This window comes from Melospiza georgiana, chromosome 10 (genome assembly GCF_028018845.1).
Source record: "Melospiza georgiana isolate bMelGeo1 chromosome 10, bMelGeo1.pri, whole genome shotgun sequence".
Taxonomy (NCBI): Eukaryota; Metazoa; Chordata; class Aves; order Passeriformes; family Passerellidae; genus Melospiza; species Melospiza georgiana.
In genome coordinates, this window is record NC_080439.1 from 12,412,941 (window position 1) to 12,428,500 (window position 15,560).

At 37.8% G+C, this 15,560-nt stretch overlaps 1 protein-coding gene across 8 annotated transcripts in view; it reads left to right on the plus strand.

The window, feature by feature from the left end:
- Positions 1 to 15,560, plus strand: part of DLG1 (discs large MAGUK scaffold protein 1) — a 140,650-nt gene that overhangs the window by 22,599 nt on the left and 102,491 nt on the right. The window contains exon 1 of one of the 8 annotated variants that reach the window (XM_058031090.1): positions 2,227 to 2,769. The exons of the other annotated variants lie outside the window; for them this stretch is intronic. Within the exon in view, the coding sequence (XP_057887073.1) occupies positions 2,740 to 2,769 (30 nt within the window). The 5' untranslated portion in view covers positions 2,227 to 2,739. Of the gene's footprint in view, positions 1 to 2,226; positions 2,770 to 15,560 lie in introns of those variants that run through there. 8 annotated transcript variants of the gene reach the window in all.

The following is a 15,560-nucleotide window of genomic DNA, read 5'->3' on the forward strand; positions in this document are numbered from 1 at the left end:
GTGTTCTTTAATATCTTTCTGTTCCTTCTCACAATACAATTTAAAGGAAAGAAGGTTCTAAATTATTTTATGAAATTGTTTAATTGCAGTAATTTTGCTTCTGGATTTTTTACCTATATCTCATTTTGAAAATTGTTCTTCTTGTATCCAAAATTTACACATACTTGCTTATTCAAGGAGTTTTATTATGTTTTCAAGAAGCTGTATTATTTTTTTATATGAAAATGCCAAACCACCTGAATGATTGAGTATTGGTCGATATTTTTTCAACGTTTTTTTTCTTCTATATATATAGTTTTTCCAGTGAAAAGACTGCAGAAACTGCTTTTGGGCTAGGAAATACTTGTTTATGCATAGCACTTTTATCTTTGTGTGCTTATCTCTCTGTACACTGTATTTATGAAAATGTGTGTTGGTGTTTGCCACAAAATCTTTTGGTCTGCTGAAATGGATTTTTTTTCCCCCTGTGTGTGGCCATTGTTAGCTGAAGATGTTTTGGGTGCCTGTTCATGATGAGCAGCTTGATTACAGATCCTGAGCAAAGAAATGCCTTTTCCTCACCTCTCTGGTGAGGTCTCTTCTACATCTCAGTCTGCTTTGGAGCTGGAAGGAAATTACTTTCTTGCTATGACAGGACTAAGGGGTCCTGGGTCTTGTTGGAAGGGAGGTGACAAGTGGGAGAGGAGAAAAATGGTATGATAATGTCCCTTAGTTCTAAAAGTGTCCCAAAGAAGGCAAGAGAACAAAAAATTGAGACTAAAAGTGATTGATTCTTGACATAAGCTAATTGTAGCCAGGAATAATCTGCAAAAGCGTAATCTTGTGCTAAGGTGGCTGAGAGAAATTTCAGTGGTGAGCAGGATTGTTAATCTTTGCCCTTCATGGACAGAGCATGAGGGACAAGCCAAGTTTCCATGTGCTATTGGTGTTCCTAGCTGTTTGTGCAAGAAATGTGCATTTGGACTGACTGCATGTCTTGTATTAGTCATTGGAGATGTTTCTGGCCTACACACTGGACATGTGCCAAGTTACCTAAAAATGCCTTTGCTTAACTTTTTGGATACTTGCACTTTGTTAATTTCTCTGAACCTTATAGTCTTCCTAAAAGAGTACTTGGGAAATGCAAGAATTTCTTTGTGAGAGAGCTCATGTGCATTCAGCTATGAAGGTAATCCCTCCCTCCCTCCCTTTTCTGACACAGGAATGTTTCATCAGCCTAATTTGTTCTTTTTTGTTTTTTGAAGTTAGAACTTTTAGCCTTCTGTCTGGGTTCAGCCAGTTTCAGCAGTCTGAAAGATGCATATTTTTTCCTCTGATGCTTTGTAGCAGTGAGAATTTCACCTAGGTGGTCATAGCAGAAAATCTGCACATATTTTATAGACAGTATAAAAATGAGAAATATCTCTGGCTTGACGTGGACATACAAGGTAAAAATCATCATCTTAGTCTTTGAATGGTGTAAGATCTGTCCTAAAATTCCATTCAAGTTTGTCCTATAAAGATATCATCCACAAAAAAACAAAATGTGTAATTTTGGCAAGATTAGTTTTGTTATATACCCCCTTCATCCCCTCTAACAGCCCCCCCCACACCACTTCTCCCAGTATGTACAGAAGAGCTGGGAGCCAAGTTGCAGAAAGTTTAAAGGGAGTGCTCTAGATACACAGTACATTCTAGAATTGTTTTGGTGCAAAATGCAGTCAGTTGTACATCTTGGGGTAAAAGCAGAACGATACAGATGAGATTTAATAGCTTGAAATTAGTCATTGAGTTTTTTCAATATACTTCATTGTGTTTGCAGCAAAGGTGTTAGTGGGGGACCTAATAGGACAAGACAGTGGGAGCTGAGTTTACAAGCTGCTTTCAATGCCTCTTGTGGGAAATTAATGTAATAAGGTCCTTACCAATGGATGGAACTGTCAGGTTAGTGTTTCAGAGTGCACAGGAGGTTGTTTTGTGCCCAAGAGTTAGACTTTTCCCAGCTGTGCTAATTAGGCACAGAAGACAATGCCTGCGCATTCAAACTTTGCTTTGTCACAGCATTACAGCCTTACAAAAGGAAATGAAATTCTAGGTTAATTCAAGGCTCAAAATAGCATTTCTCTTGCAATATGCATTACTCTTTCCTTGCCACTTTCTCCTCTCCCTGATCTACATGGAATATTCCATTCATTACTGCTTAGGAAATCAGTTATTTTGCAGTCTGCAAATGCTGAAATGACGTTAGGGGAGAAATACTTGTTTGCAACCAAAACTATTTTTGAACAAACGCTTCATTTTAGAAATCCTAGCCAGCTAAGAAAAGCTGAATTGAGATTTTTTGCTGTAAAATAATTTTGTATTGCATTTCATCAAATGATTCCCTGTGATGCTCATGTGTTAGGTAATCCTGACAGAGGAGTATTTGAAATAGAATACGAAGAGGTACTTAACTGGTATGGAACAGGATTTGACATCTTTTGTGGAATATTTGCAAGGATACATTTAACTTTTTCAGACATAGATAACCAAAATAGGTTAAGAATTTTTCATGAAAGTTAAAGCATTTGTATTTTAGCCTGCTGCTTTTTCTCCACGGTGTTTCTACCTCTGAATGAATCCAAAGGGAAAGCTGGCACTCACTCAGCTGTTTTGACTATTAAATAAGTGTGCTTTTTCTCATTCTGTTGAGATGGTGTTTAGCTGTGACTGAATATAAACCTTTTAAATGTTTGGAAATATACCTGCTATGCTGAAAGGATGGATTGCTTATGCATTGTAACAACAAAGGTAAGACAATAAAGCTTTTGATTAATGCCTGCAATCTCGGAAGTTCTTATTGCATCTTTCTTCCAGTTTTTACTACCTGTAATGAAAATGCCTTGATGGTTTTCTACTGTTGATCTTTTTTAAAGTTTAAACTGTACAGATCATCAAACTAAATTCCGTAGTTGTTGCTAAGAACAATTATAGATGTTAATGCTTTGAAGAACTAATTATGCACATATTGAAAAGTGTAGTAGAATGGGGTTTTTTTTTTCCCTCATTCTGCAGTAAGGCACTCTTTTGTAAAAATTCACTCTCTTTAAATGTGCTCAAATAGTAGTTTGCTTTTTATTCCAGAATAAGAAATTCCAAATGATGTTTTACATAACCTTTATCAGGACATGTTTAAAATAATCATCAAAGAGAAGAAGATGAATCTGGCAAGTCATGTTAGGGATGGATATATTTCAAGATGCTTTATTATTTTGACATCTTGCTGCTTGGAGATGAAGACACCCAGATAACTTAGAGTCATTACTTCTGTGCTAGGATAAAGTTTTATGTAAGTTTGTTTTTAATGCAGTCCACTTGTAACTGCTAAAGATAAAATCTGATGCATAAATGTAATATATTAGTACTGTGCTTGTGAAATATGGGCTTGGTGAGTTTGGTGTTTTGGAGGCTTTTATTTTCCTTCAAGTAGTAAAATTGTTCTGTATTGCTCCCCTTTCCCTGGGTGTTGAGATAGCTGCTAGTTTATTTATTTATTTTTTTTTTGACAAACTGATTTAACTTCTAGCATTCTTCTGGATAATTTGAAACCATAAAACTTGCTTATACAAACTTCTTCTCAAGAAGTAGAATAAAATTGAACATCTTTAAGAATATTAGGTGAATTTAATGATAGCTTTTACCAAAGAAAAGATGCTTTCCGGGTTTTTTGACACAAGGAAGCAAAGGCTGACTGGAATGAATGAAATTATCTTGTCTCTCACTAGCAAAGGAGTCTTTCTGGTGTCTGAACTGTCACAGTTCTTTTGGAAGTTAAATATACCCTTTAAAATCATGTTTGAATGATAGTAATTTGTGGCATTTTGATTTTATTTATTTTAGAATATTCTCTTTTGTACAGTGAGATTGGGATTGGATATTGATTGCTTCATTTCAGTTATATTGATATGTATCTTAATTTTACTGTACTTATTTTAAAAAAGGCAGAGCTACCATTTTTTAAAACTTTAGTTTTATTTTGTGCGTTTGCTCACCTTCACATATCTACTTGTCTAAGAGCAGAAAGACAATTTATATGGAAAGTTAAGCCAACAGAAAACATTCTGTGAAAAAGAGTTGTTATTTAGTATGACTAGCTTAGCTCTGTGCTGCTAAGAAAGTAAGACTGCTTACAGAAATGCTCACAGAAATGTTGCACAGGAGAGGGAGAGATCAGCTCTGCACAGCCCAGCCTTGCAGGGATTAGACTGATGGTGCATTTCCACCTGGAGTTATCAGCACTTCATCCTTCCTGCCTGCTTCTTGTGAAGTTTTGACCTCATTTAACTAAATGCTGCTGAAGTACCTTGTAGCTTCAACAAAAGCAGTTTATTTAAAGTGGGGCTTAGAAAAGAGCTGTGTGCTTCCCTGTGTACCTGTGTGTATCTAATAGTTGTAGCCTAATAAAAACTACATTCCTTGGTTTTGTACATAAACTATATTTCAAATCTCAAGAAAAATCAATGCATGTAAGTAAGGCAATTTTGAAATCAGCATTAATGTAATGTATGATAGGATTAGTAAAAATGTTAAATGCTTCCCCTTTCTCTACCTTGAGTGGAGGCATATTTGAAACAATTCATTGTTACTCTTTTCTGACTAGGGCAGAGAAGAATTTGGCCAGTGAAATTTTATAGTGGATTTCAGAAGTCTTTTGTAATTTGGTCTTTGATATTTCTTTTCTGCTTAGTTCAAAATTCAGATCTAGTCATAATAGGTGAACAGGTCATTAAACTAATTTCTGTCCTGTCTTCAAAGGTTCTAACTGGTTTACTTGGCCCAAATCTAGTGCAAAGAATACTGATTAATACAGTATTTTTTCCTCCTTATGTGGGCACATTGGCTTGATGTAGGTAGGCAAATTTGCATCACTGCAACCATGGATACTATTAAGAGCAGGCACGTGGGCTGAGCTTACAGTAATGATTTTTATTTAAGTCACAGTTTTAAATGAGTTCATGGCACTTAAAAATACAGAATATGAAAAGTCGTTGATTCTTCCAGAAAAAACAATTTTTAGCAGTCATTCTTAACTTTGTTCCATAGTATACTTCCAGCAAAGGAGTTGAATTTAAAATGACAATGATCTAGAATAGCTTTAAATAATATATCTAGCCTGACAAGTGTGAAAAAACAATTGTTTTGTACCATTTTTATTTCAAAATCCTAAGAAGCATCCTGCTTCAGAGGATATATCAGAGCAGTATCAGTGTGGTGCAGTCCTTGTTTCTGACAGTAACCAAATTCCAGTATTTCAGGAGAGGAGAAATGTATAATGCATCAAACTGTTACTAGAGGAGAAAGGTGAAGGGTTTTTTCCTAAGCTGTAAAACTTAAGCTGGGAGACCTCATAAAGTGGGAGCCTGAGCTCCTGATGTGGCTGCAAGGAGCCTGACCACAGGAGCACAGCTACAGCTGGCATGGGTCAGGTGGGGAAGGTGACACTGAGTTTCTGTGATTCCTGCAGCTTTCCTCCTTGGCTGTGCCTTTCACTGTAGCTGAGTCCCATTGATGTTATAGTCAGGTTTTGGAATTTGCCTCAGCTTAAATGATTTTGTGCATAATGGAATTTGTACTGGAAGTGATCTTCTCCAGCCATCTGCTTAAAGAAGGGGCAGCATCAACTTAGACCAGGTCACTCAGGGTTTTGATTTGGTTTTGTTTTCCTGCTGGGCACAACAAGGGCCCAGTTTTTTTTCTTACTGTCTCCTCTTAGATGTGAGAAGGCTGCTAGCAGCTCCTGCCCAGGGCCTTTCTCTGGGTGAACGAGCCCAGTTCCCTGAACCTTTCTTCATTGTGCTTCAGCCAAGTGACCCTCTTGATGATTTTCCACTGTACTTGATCCTGTATTCCAGGTCTAACAAGTGTTTGAGGAAACATAGGTTGCAATGCAAGTTTCAGCCTTCTGTGTTATGTACTGTGTGCATAAAACCTGAAAATGTTGGTAGGAAATAAAATGTGAGAGGCAATGGTGTGAAAACAGAAATAGTGAAAAGCTAAGCTTTTATGTATAAACTTGATGGAGAAATTACTTGGTGGGCCCAAAGGAATTTGTTTTCTTAAGTGGAGGAGCAAAATACAGAATTTTGAGTTTAAAATTGTTGATGAGATGTAAATTAGTTATATGGGCAATTTTTACACCGAAAGCTTAAGAAATACTTTCAGTACTTAATAGTACACAACAGCTCTGCCAAGTTGGCACATGTGAATGATGTGTCAGAATGGGTTTTGGCCAAGGACTTAATTTTGCCAACATTCCATGTCCTCACTAAAAAGCAAATTGCTTTCCAAACTTATTTGATTGGACAAATAATAGTTACCTGGTGAGCCAGTTGAATAATACTAATAATAAATCATTTGCCTTTGCTATGTCATCTGGTTACAGTGTTGAAAAAAAGGGTGCAGAATCAGTCATAAAAGCTTTGGGAAGTGAAAAAATGGTGCAGCTCTAATGTTGGCAGCATCTGCAGATGCTATGATACTGCTCTTGCATTGATGTATAATGCAATGCTAAAGAAGCAGCTGCCTACTAGATAGTTGGGAAGTGTCAAATTCAAGGATTGGCCAGCTTTCATGTGGAATAGGAGACCAAGTGTGAGAAATGTTTGCCATGTTGGGTTTAAATGATATTTGCTAAAATCAGTGGGGAATACATGCTGAGAACACTGAGCTGATGGTCATGGCAGGAGAAATGATGTCTCAGCTGCCTGTATTTGTGAACAGCCCTTTGAAAAGTTTGAAGTTTTAATATACAGAATGAACTTAGGCAGAGGGTTATGCTTCTGATCTCTGCAGGGCAAATAAATGTTGCACTGGGTTCAGTGCAACATCAGATAGCTGGTGGTTGTAGCTAAAGAAATTAAGAAATATTATGTTTTGAATCCTATGGATGGAACTGAAAGTGGTTTCTCAGAGTTTTGAAGATGAATATGTTTCAAGGTGATTATTGATGACACCAAGAGTGATGCAGGTGGCAGAGTATGATGATGGAGGAAATGATGAAGGGACCTGATATGCAGAATCTGAAAAGCTGTATAGGGAAGTAGGAGAAAACTTTGACTAACTTAAAGCAAATCATTATTAGAAATTTACATTCTTACTATATATGGATTACAAGGATATAATAAACTGTCTGCATTTAACTTCTTTCTAAGGAAGTTATCTGGATTTCAGAGTTCTCTTTCTGTTAACATGGTATTTGGTATTCTCCCTACTGACAGTTGGGAGTTTAAGCAGTTTAAGACTCAAGAACATCCTGAGCCAGAGGCACTTCCTCTGTGGTGTTCTTTGGCTTTTCCTTAGGTGGATTATCTAGTCTGATCAAAATGTACATAGAGTACAGACCAAAGGTATAAATCCTTGTTGTTTGCTTTTTATACAGAGCATCTTCTAAGTTAATCCTTGTTTACTTGTGTTTGCTTGCTCTCTCTAAATGGCTGCAAGCATACAGGGCTGTTTAACCCAGAAGTTAATAGGATTGTGTAGTTATTCATGCTGGCATCAGTGATGTTGATATTTATTAGAATTTGTGTGCTACAAGAAACTGAATATCAGGCTCCTGAGATGTTTATATGAAACTGATGAATTTAACATGAAGCTCTTGTGTTATTGTGTGTGTTTGTACTTATTTCTCCTTCTGCTTGAAATGAAAAAGCTGCTAATTAATACTAGAAATAAATGACAAATGGGTTATATTTGGTTATTGCACCAGGGAGTTGGACTGACTCTGAGAACATGGTGTGGAACATGTTGAGAATGGAGATGCTGAAAACTGTAGTAAAAAAGGAGAATAACTTTTTGAAATCAATCCTACAAATAAGACCCCTTCAAAGCATCTGTGTAACTCAATTTTCCTGCCTGGAGCTGTGTGGATTTATTTCAGAGGAGCTGATAATCATAGCCTGAGTAATTTTCCAGGTATTAATGGCATCAGAGTGGTGAAGCATTCATTCCTGATCACTTTTGCTTTGCTGACCTTGTTTACTTTGGGAAAAGAATTCAATCTCTGGCTGCATGAGTGACTGTGAAACCCAGTTGCTGGTGCTGCTGAGAATGCTTCTATCCCTTTTTGTTCACTGCCCACCTGCTAGGAACCTGCTAGAACTCTGCTTTTCAGCTGGCTACTGAGTGGAAACAGCTCATGGAAAAGTCAAACAAGCACTAAACCATTGGAAGATAGCTGCTGGGATGGAGAGTTGTTAACTGTTGGGCAGTTGAAGTGATTCAGATGCCCCTGGAAAGGCAGGTAAAATGGTAAAACTTAACAGCTCAACACTTGAGGAAGGAGAAGGTGAGAAGAGCAGTGATTCTCTCTGCAGCAGAATCTAACTCTTTGCTCAGTTTGGCTGCTGCTCATGGAACTGGACCCTCTGAGTGAACAACTTTGGCATAGTTTCCTGTTGTAATGAAAACAGTGGGAGAAAACAGTGGGTGAATAAATGTAGGGTTGTTCATAGTTGGGCATATGGTCTCTAACACGATTCCTTCAGGAGACAGAGCTATTTGGATTTCTTGATGCAAAAACCCCAAAAGGCTTCCTCTCTTATTTGAAGTGAGATTTCAGGATGGCTGAGCTCACTGGCTGATTATCTGGTATGCTGCTAGTCAGATTTGTTTTACTAGCCAACCAGCCCTGTGCTTGATCACTTCTTTTGTCAATGCAGTGCATTGCACCAGGGCTTTGTTAACATGAGGGGTGTTTTTACATTTTATTTGAGGCTTAATCATAGTCTGATGTTTTGTCAGGGGGTATTACTCATACTTTCATAAGTGGGAATAACATTACTTGAATCTCATTCCTAGGACTGGTATTTACCAGACCAGAAAAAGTAAAACTTTGAAAACATATTCAGGTGCAGAACAGCAGTATTTAAGAGATATTCAACCTTGTTAGGTTACTGTGTTTGTAGGATATGTTTCTTTGAAGACCATATACTGCCATATCTTAGTTTGGAGGAGGGAAGGATATTCTTTAATGAAATTCTAATGCATACTTAAAATATAACTGAGAGCTGCTGTCTTAAAGGTCAGTGTGGGCAGGAATCATCAGCATTTTCTGAATTCATCTAAATGCCCAACAAAGAATGAACAGGCCTTAGGGGGTTTTAGTGACAAGCCCGTATTGCCTGGAAGAGTGGTGCCCTACCCTTCATGCAGTGAAAACATTAGAATAATAATTACTTCCTTCTTTCAGTCTTTGTGCTCTAACAGTGAGTTTACTTGTGCCACAAATAAGATTTGTTGAGGACATTTTTGCTCTTGCCTTAGTGGGTCTGCCTGTGCCAGCCTTCATTCACAGTTCTCTCAAATGTTCCTTTAAGATGGAGAACCACTGCAGAGAATTCTCTCTTCTCTGGCTGTTCTTTTTTGCCTTTTGGAAAAATTGTGTGATAGTTGCATTTAGCCACCTGTATTTGGGATGCCTTGATTACCTGGCGAGGACACCACTGCTGAGGAGTGCTTTGCACATTGTGTAGGTGACACACCACTTGCACATCTTGTATCTCCAGAGCTTTTCTCTTAAGCAAACTCCAAAGGCTCTTCAGGTTTTGCAGCTGCTGGCGTGGGTTGGCCAAATGTGGTAGCACTGAATCCAGAATGGAACAGTCACTTCTTGCAAGGTTCTTGGACTTAGCTAACACTCTGTAGATAGTGTTATAATGATGAACTTGGTCCATTTTTCTCCTGTAATTAAAAGATGGCCTTTCACTTTTGTATGCTCATTATTTCTTTGAAAATATGTAGTAATTCAAAGCTGTACACATTTGACTTCTAGTATGTTCCTGTATGTTTTTGTAAATGTTTTACTCAGAAAGAGACTTCTGTCTGATTCTTCAGTCTGCTGTTTTTCTATTTGGAAAAAAACAACCCCAAAACCTATTCATATGTGGTAAAATGCAAGTATATCACATGACTGAGTCTGAAAAATCTACTGCTTGGGTTGCTTTAGCTTTAGTTTAGTTAATTCAGGTACAGTTCTCCTCAAAAGAACTTCAGACTCAAAATGAAGAAGAAATTGAAATAATTTTAATAATTCTGCAGTCTGAAGTGATATGCTCTTGCAGTTCATTTTAAAAAGAATCCCCAACCAAATCACCTTTCTGCTGCTATTTGTAATTAAATTCTATAAAAACAATTACTCAAGAAGGCAAAAGGAGAACTATTTATTATATGAAATCTTTCTTTTCATGAAACCTGCTGGGCTTCATCTTTCTTCAGGCTAAGGAAATGGCAAGGGAATACTTAGTTAACTTAGTGATCTAAGCACTTAACTTAGTGTTTAACTTAGTGATCTGTTATGAATAAATGTATCTTGAGAGCTGTTTGTAGAAAATTTCCTGGAAAGAAATATCACTTGTATGGTGAAAAATTAATAAATTTCTTTATTTACTAACTTCCTAATAGTTTTTTCACTGGATCTGATGCACACAGCTGGTTTTAGGCCAGGAGCTGTAATTCAAGCAACTGGAAAGAAGTCTGTAGTTGGACTGGAAGCTGCATGGTCTCTCTAACTCTGTTCCTGATCTTATTTTGCTTGATTGAAATACTCTTTGGAGGGCATCAGAGTATTCTGAGGAGATGGAAAAGTTCTGTTTTACAGGGTGTTATATAAGGATCACTGCAAATTGCACATACACAACTGGAAGTACTGGTGAGGGAAGTGCTGTCTGGAAAGGAGGGGCAGGAAAAAAAAAGTTGGAAGAGTTTGTCTTGATGGCTTAGGGAATATGTTTCCAAACTCAAAAGATGGTAGTGACTTTTCAAATGAGATGATGCTGAAATGGGAACAATAAGAATTAAGCCAAAATAAATTAAAGCTGGAAATCAAAAGGATCCTTGCTGCTAAAGTAATTAGTTAATTAAAGACTTTTATAACAATAATGTAGATAACACAAGCTCATTATGATATAGCTAGATGATTTTAAAGATCATATTAAGTTGTTTATTATGTGTTTAGGCTGTGTGAGAGACCTAGCAGAAAAATGTCTCACTTTGCATTTTGAACAAAAAGCATCAGATTGGGTTGGATCCAAAAAGAAGGATTTTTAGTCATCTCAAATCCTTTAAGCACCATTTGTAGCATATTCTAATGTATCTCTGCTGTCACAGGGATTGTAAAAGTACATATCTGGTAACTCTAAATAGGAAAGTTAATTTTAAAATAGGATTGTTTCAACTCAGTGATTGCTAACTGGCAATCTGAAAACCTTTACTTTTTCTACCACTAATTAAAATGTTTCTTCATCTGTTCGTTCAGGAACTCAAAATTTAGGTTCTGTGCATTGGCTCACCAGTGTTCTGCAATGTATCAACAGCACATTGAAGCAACTTGGGCAGCAGATTGTGACTGCAATGAAGGAAATGAAACCTTTCTGATAGAGTCAACTTGTTTCTTCTCTGGTTTTGTTTTTAGCTCAGATCTGATGCTTGCATATCAGAGTGATTTTTCTTTTGTCTTTGTAGAGAGTGAAGTGTGCTTCTGTAAAAGGAGGGCTTCAAAGGCAGGAATACACTCTCCTTTTAGTGGTTTGCATTCTTACCTCCCAAGGCTGCTGCCAGCAGGGAGATGCAGCCTTGGCGGTGGAGAGCTGCTGCCCTCTGCTGTGCTCAGAGTGCTGTGCTCAGGGTGACAGCCAGGGACAGGGTGGGATCTGCTGTGCTCAGGGTGACAGCCAGGGACAGGATGGGATCTGCTGTGCTCAGGGTGACAGCCAGGGACAGGATGGGATCTGCTGTGCTCAGGGTGACAGCCAGGGACAGGATGGGATCTGCTGCCCAGGTTCTGCAGAGCTTCCCTGCCCCTCTGACTTCAGAAGTATGTGAGGATGTTCTTTTGAACGCTAGAAAGAAATGAAGGGTTAACTGCAGGCTACAGAGCTGATGGTAATTTGTTGACCTGCTGATCGTGAAGCTGTCAAATCTTGTTAGTATTACATATTTTTTCTGTAGTCCTGTATTATTTTGGAAATTCCTTTATATAGTTAATATTCAAACACATCCCTCATACAAATATATGAATGTGGTAATTTTCATTAAAATTGGATTATCCCAGCCTTCATTAGCTTATTTAATGATTTTCTGTAATATGAGAATGAGCAACACTAAACCATTTTTATTTTGGTGATCTCTGCTTTTTTTCATGAAATGTCTTAAAGGGCTTTTGAGAACTCTGGCAAGTATTGGGTGTATCTCTTCCTTTCTTAATTTAAACTTGTGTGTCCTCAGCAATCCAAGTGCTATGAAGTGACTTCAGCTCTCTGTGATGACTTCTCTTAAAGCATGAAATAAACATAGAAGGAATGTGAAAACTTTCTTGTCTGCATTCTGTGTTGTATGGCTTTGTTGGATGCTGCCCAGCACTGCAGTGCACAATGCATTAAGTTTTTTGTAGTTTCCTTCCCTTTGCCTTTCCCCTTTCTGTTTGTTATTATATCAGCCTTTCTTTAACCAGTAGTTAAGATGCCCAGGGGCAGCCTTGAGTTGATCTGAATCTCTGATGCTCTGGCAGTAGGTGATGCAAATTGAATTCTTCAGAGTATAGGTACTCATTAAAAATGGAGTTGGACTTGTGGGTAAGCTTTGTGGATCCTTTCCAACTATGACTGGTAATTCATCTTAAGATGAGGCTTAGGTTAGACATTAGGAAATCATTCTTCACTGAAAGGACAGTTGGGCATTGGAATAGAGAGCCTGGGGAAGTGGTGAAATCCCCATCCCTCCAAGTGTTCAAAAGGCACGTGGATGTTGCACTTGGGGATGTGGTTTAGTGCTGAATATGGCAGGGCCTGGCTCATGGTTGGACCTGATGAACCTTGAGGTCTTTTGCAGCCCTAGTGATTCTATTTGATGATTGTAAATGAAGGACAAGTGCCCACCTCAGTGGCTGTCCCACTCCTGAGATAGTGATTACACATTTTTATTAGACCCTAGCTTGTTGATTTGCTCTGTTCATTTTTGATTTTATATTTTTGGCAATGAGTTCTGCAGTACTTTCTTTTCTTTGCTTTCAAACATCTGCTGGGTAATTTAATTGTCTGCTAATGCCTGTGTTGTCTTAAGTAGTAGTTGCCTTTTATGTGCCTTTTCTATGCCATTCATCTTTTCAAAGATTGAATGTCACATTCCCAACTCAGCTGCTTGCTTTTTATAAGATGAAGAGCTTTGTCAGTTAAGCTTCTCAAATAGAAGCCACTGAGTATCTTTATCCTTGATGTTATTCCCTATAATTTTTTATTTTTGTGTCTTTTATCAGATGAGATGATCAGAAATGTTTCCACTAGGCAAGATTTATGATTCTCTCAAAATTATACAGAAAAGTAATACTTTCTGCTTTTCTTTATTTTTTTTCTAAGCTAGTAGTTTTGTTCCACTTGGTGGTTTAAAACCTCTCTATAATTTTAGTTGAGGTTCTGTTTTCTAGGTGTTTTAAAGGCAACAGAGGGGAGGAGAAGTGGAGAATGACCTACATTAGCTATAACATGCTGTCACATTCACTCAGGTATTTGGGTCCTAACTGAAGTAATTTCAAAGCTGAAGTAGGGTGTTATTTTCTGTAGCATCTTGCTGAAACATACTAAGGAGAAATATTCTGTTTTGAACAGTTGTGCAATTAGTTTGCCAACAGCTGCTGGTGTTTTTTAGGACTGATGCCTGTCAGGACTGTTGCCCTAGATTCCTGCTGAAATGCTGTGATTTAGAAACTTGTGTTAATATGCAGAAGCTCTGGGGTTGATAAGTAGCACTGAGTCCAGGATCAATATTTTGAAACTTTGCTTGTGGCCAGGGAAATGGCACTTGGGAATAATATAGTATTTAATGCATCATTGCTTGAATTCTTAGCAATTTTGGCTCTAATTTGACAGTAATTTTCACTGTAATTATCTAAATGCTCATTATGAGCATTTAGGTAATTCAACCTGCTATAAGAAAATGTGATTTGAGATTCCTTTGTGGAGCTCAAGTTCAGATCAAGTAACAGTCCCCACACTTCTTGCTTAAGCTGTTCTGTCATGGTGATTCAGTTGTAATTTGTGGTTTCAATTTTTTTAAAGTAATAACCTTCACTCCCCAACTCTATTTTTCAGTTTGTTAATTAAGGTATTTCGTCCTTATTTGCAAGTTCTGAAACTGTTACTGTACTGGTGACCATATTAGTGAGCATTCCATAGGAGAACTTCTGCTAAAAGTAGCAGAAATACTTTGAAAATACTTTTGAAGAATGGAGAGAAGTGATACTGACTTATTAGCAGTGTCAGTGCTACACTGAACTGCTTATGGCTTCTCCTCAGCTCTCCCCTTTACCTTTTAGTTTCCCAGGAAGGGGCAGTAGAGTCAGTGACCTGCAGGCAATAACAGCCCTCCTTACCTGTTCTCAGTTAATGACAAAGTGTAAATCACCAGCACCCTTAGCACCTGGATTGGATAGAGATAGCAATTGTAGTCCTTGCCCATAAGAGGATTTGCATTTTAAGATGGGGAAAGTGATGAACTTGCAGGGTAATTAAAACTGTAAGCCAGCAAATGCTTTTATCCATTGGAGTCAAAAAGCAGCATTATGAACTGTTTCCTATTCAGAGGAAGGTGTCATCTCTGGTTTTGAAATGTTTAGATTCATTAGAGTGATGTAAGAAATAAACCATTGGCATTTCTGCTTTAAGCATTGTACCAACTTTGTTGTATGAAAAATCTTTTTGAAAGCAATTGTTATAGAACCTAATGACAGTCCTCTGTGTATTCAGAAATGTATGGCAAGTATTTAAACATTGACAGACCAGCACTGCTGTTGAGATTCCATCCTGATCTCAGCAGATTATTTTATAATTGAGATGTGATCAGCTTTCACTGTTTTTAACACAGCAGGGCTGAAGGACTGAGTTGCATTTGTCTCTGGGACGAACCTTCTCACTGTCTGCAGGGGGGAAACCCCCACTGTTAGGAGTATTGTGCAAGCACTGCATCTCCTGGCTATGAGAGGTTGTTAGACTCATCTCTTTTCTGCTCTGCTGCTTTGATGTAGCACCAAATATGTCAAATTACAGTCTCTTCTTGATGTGGTGTTAAGAAGCATGAACAGCAATTGAGATGAATCTGGAGTAGTTTGAGGCTTCACCAGATAAAAGACATGTATTATTAATATATTTTCTCTCACTCATTTTCACTTGTTTTTTTACCAGTCTGCCCTTATTTTTTCAGGGGAGGCACAGATGCTTTATTAATTCTTTGTGAATTATTCAGCAGCAGATCTACTTTTTGTGGCTACTTTGCACGGACCATTTAGAATGTATTCCACTACTGAAAACTGCTTTTCCTGAAGGAACTTGTTCAAACAGATAGGATGGGATGAATCAGATTCTGAGCAATTCTACAATAACTGAAGGATCTTTACATGTTATCCATACTGGAATAAATCTCAAAGGTGTTGTCCCTCTTTCCTCCCATCATACTCCTCCTCTAAGAGTTCTGCAGGCTTCAAATTAGCCTTCTGTAAAGCCCAATAGGTGCAGAAGGAAAACCATGTTTTGGAGGCTGTGCTTAGCCTCGTCAGC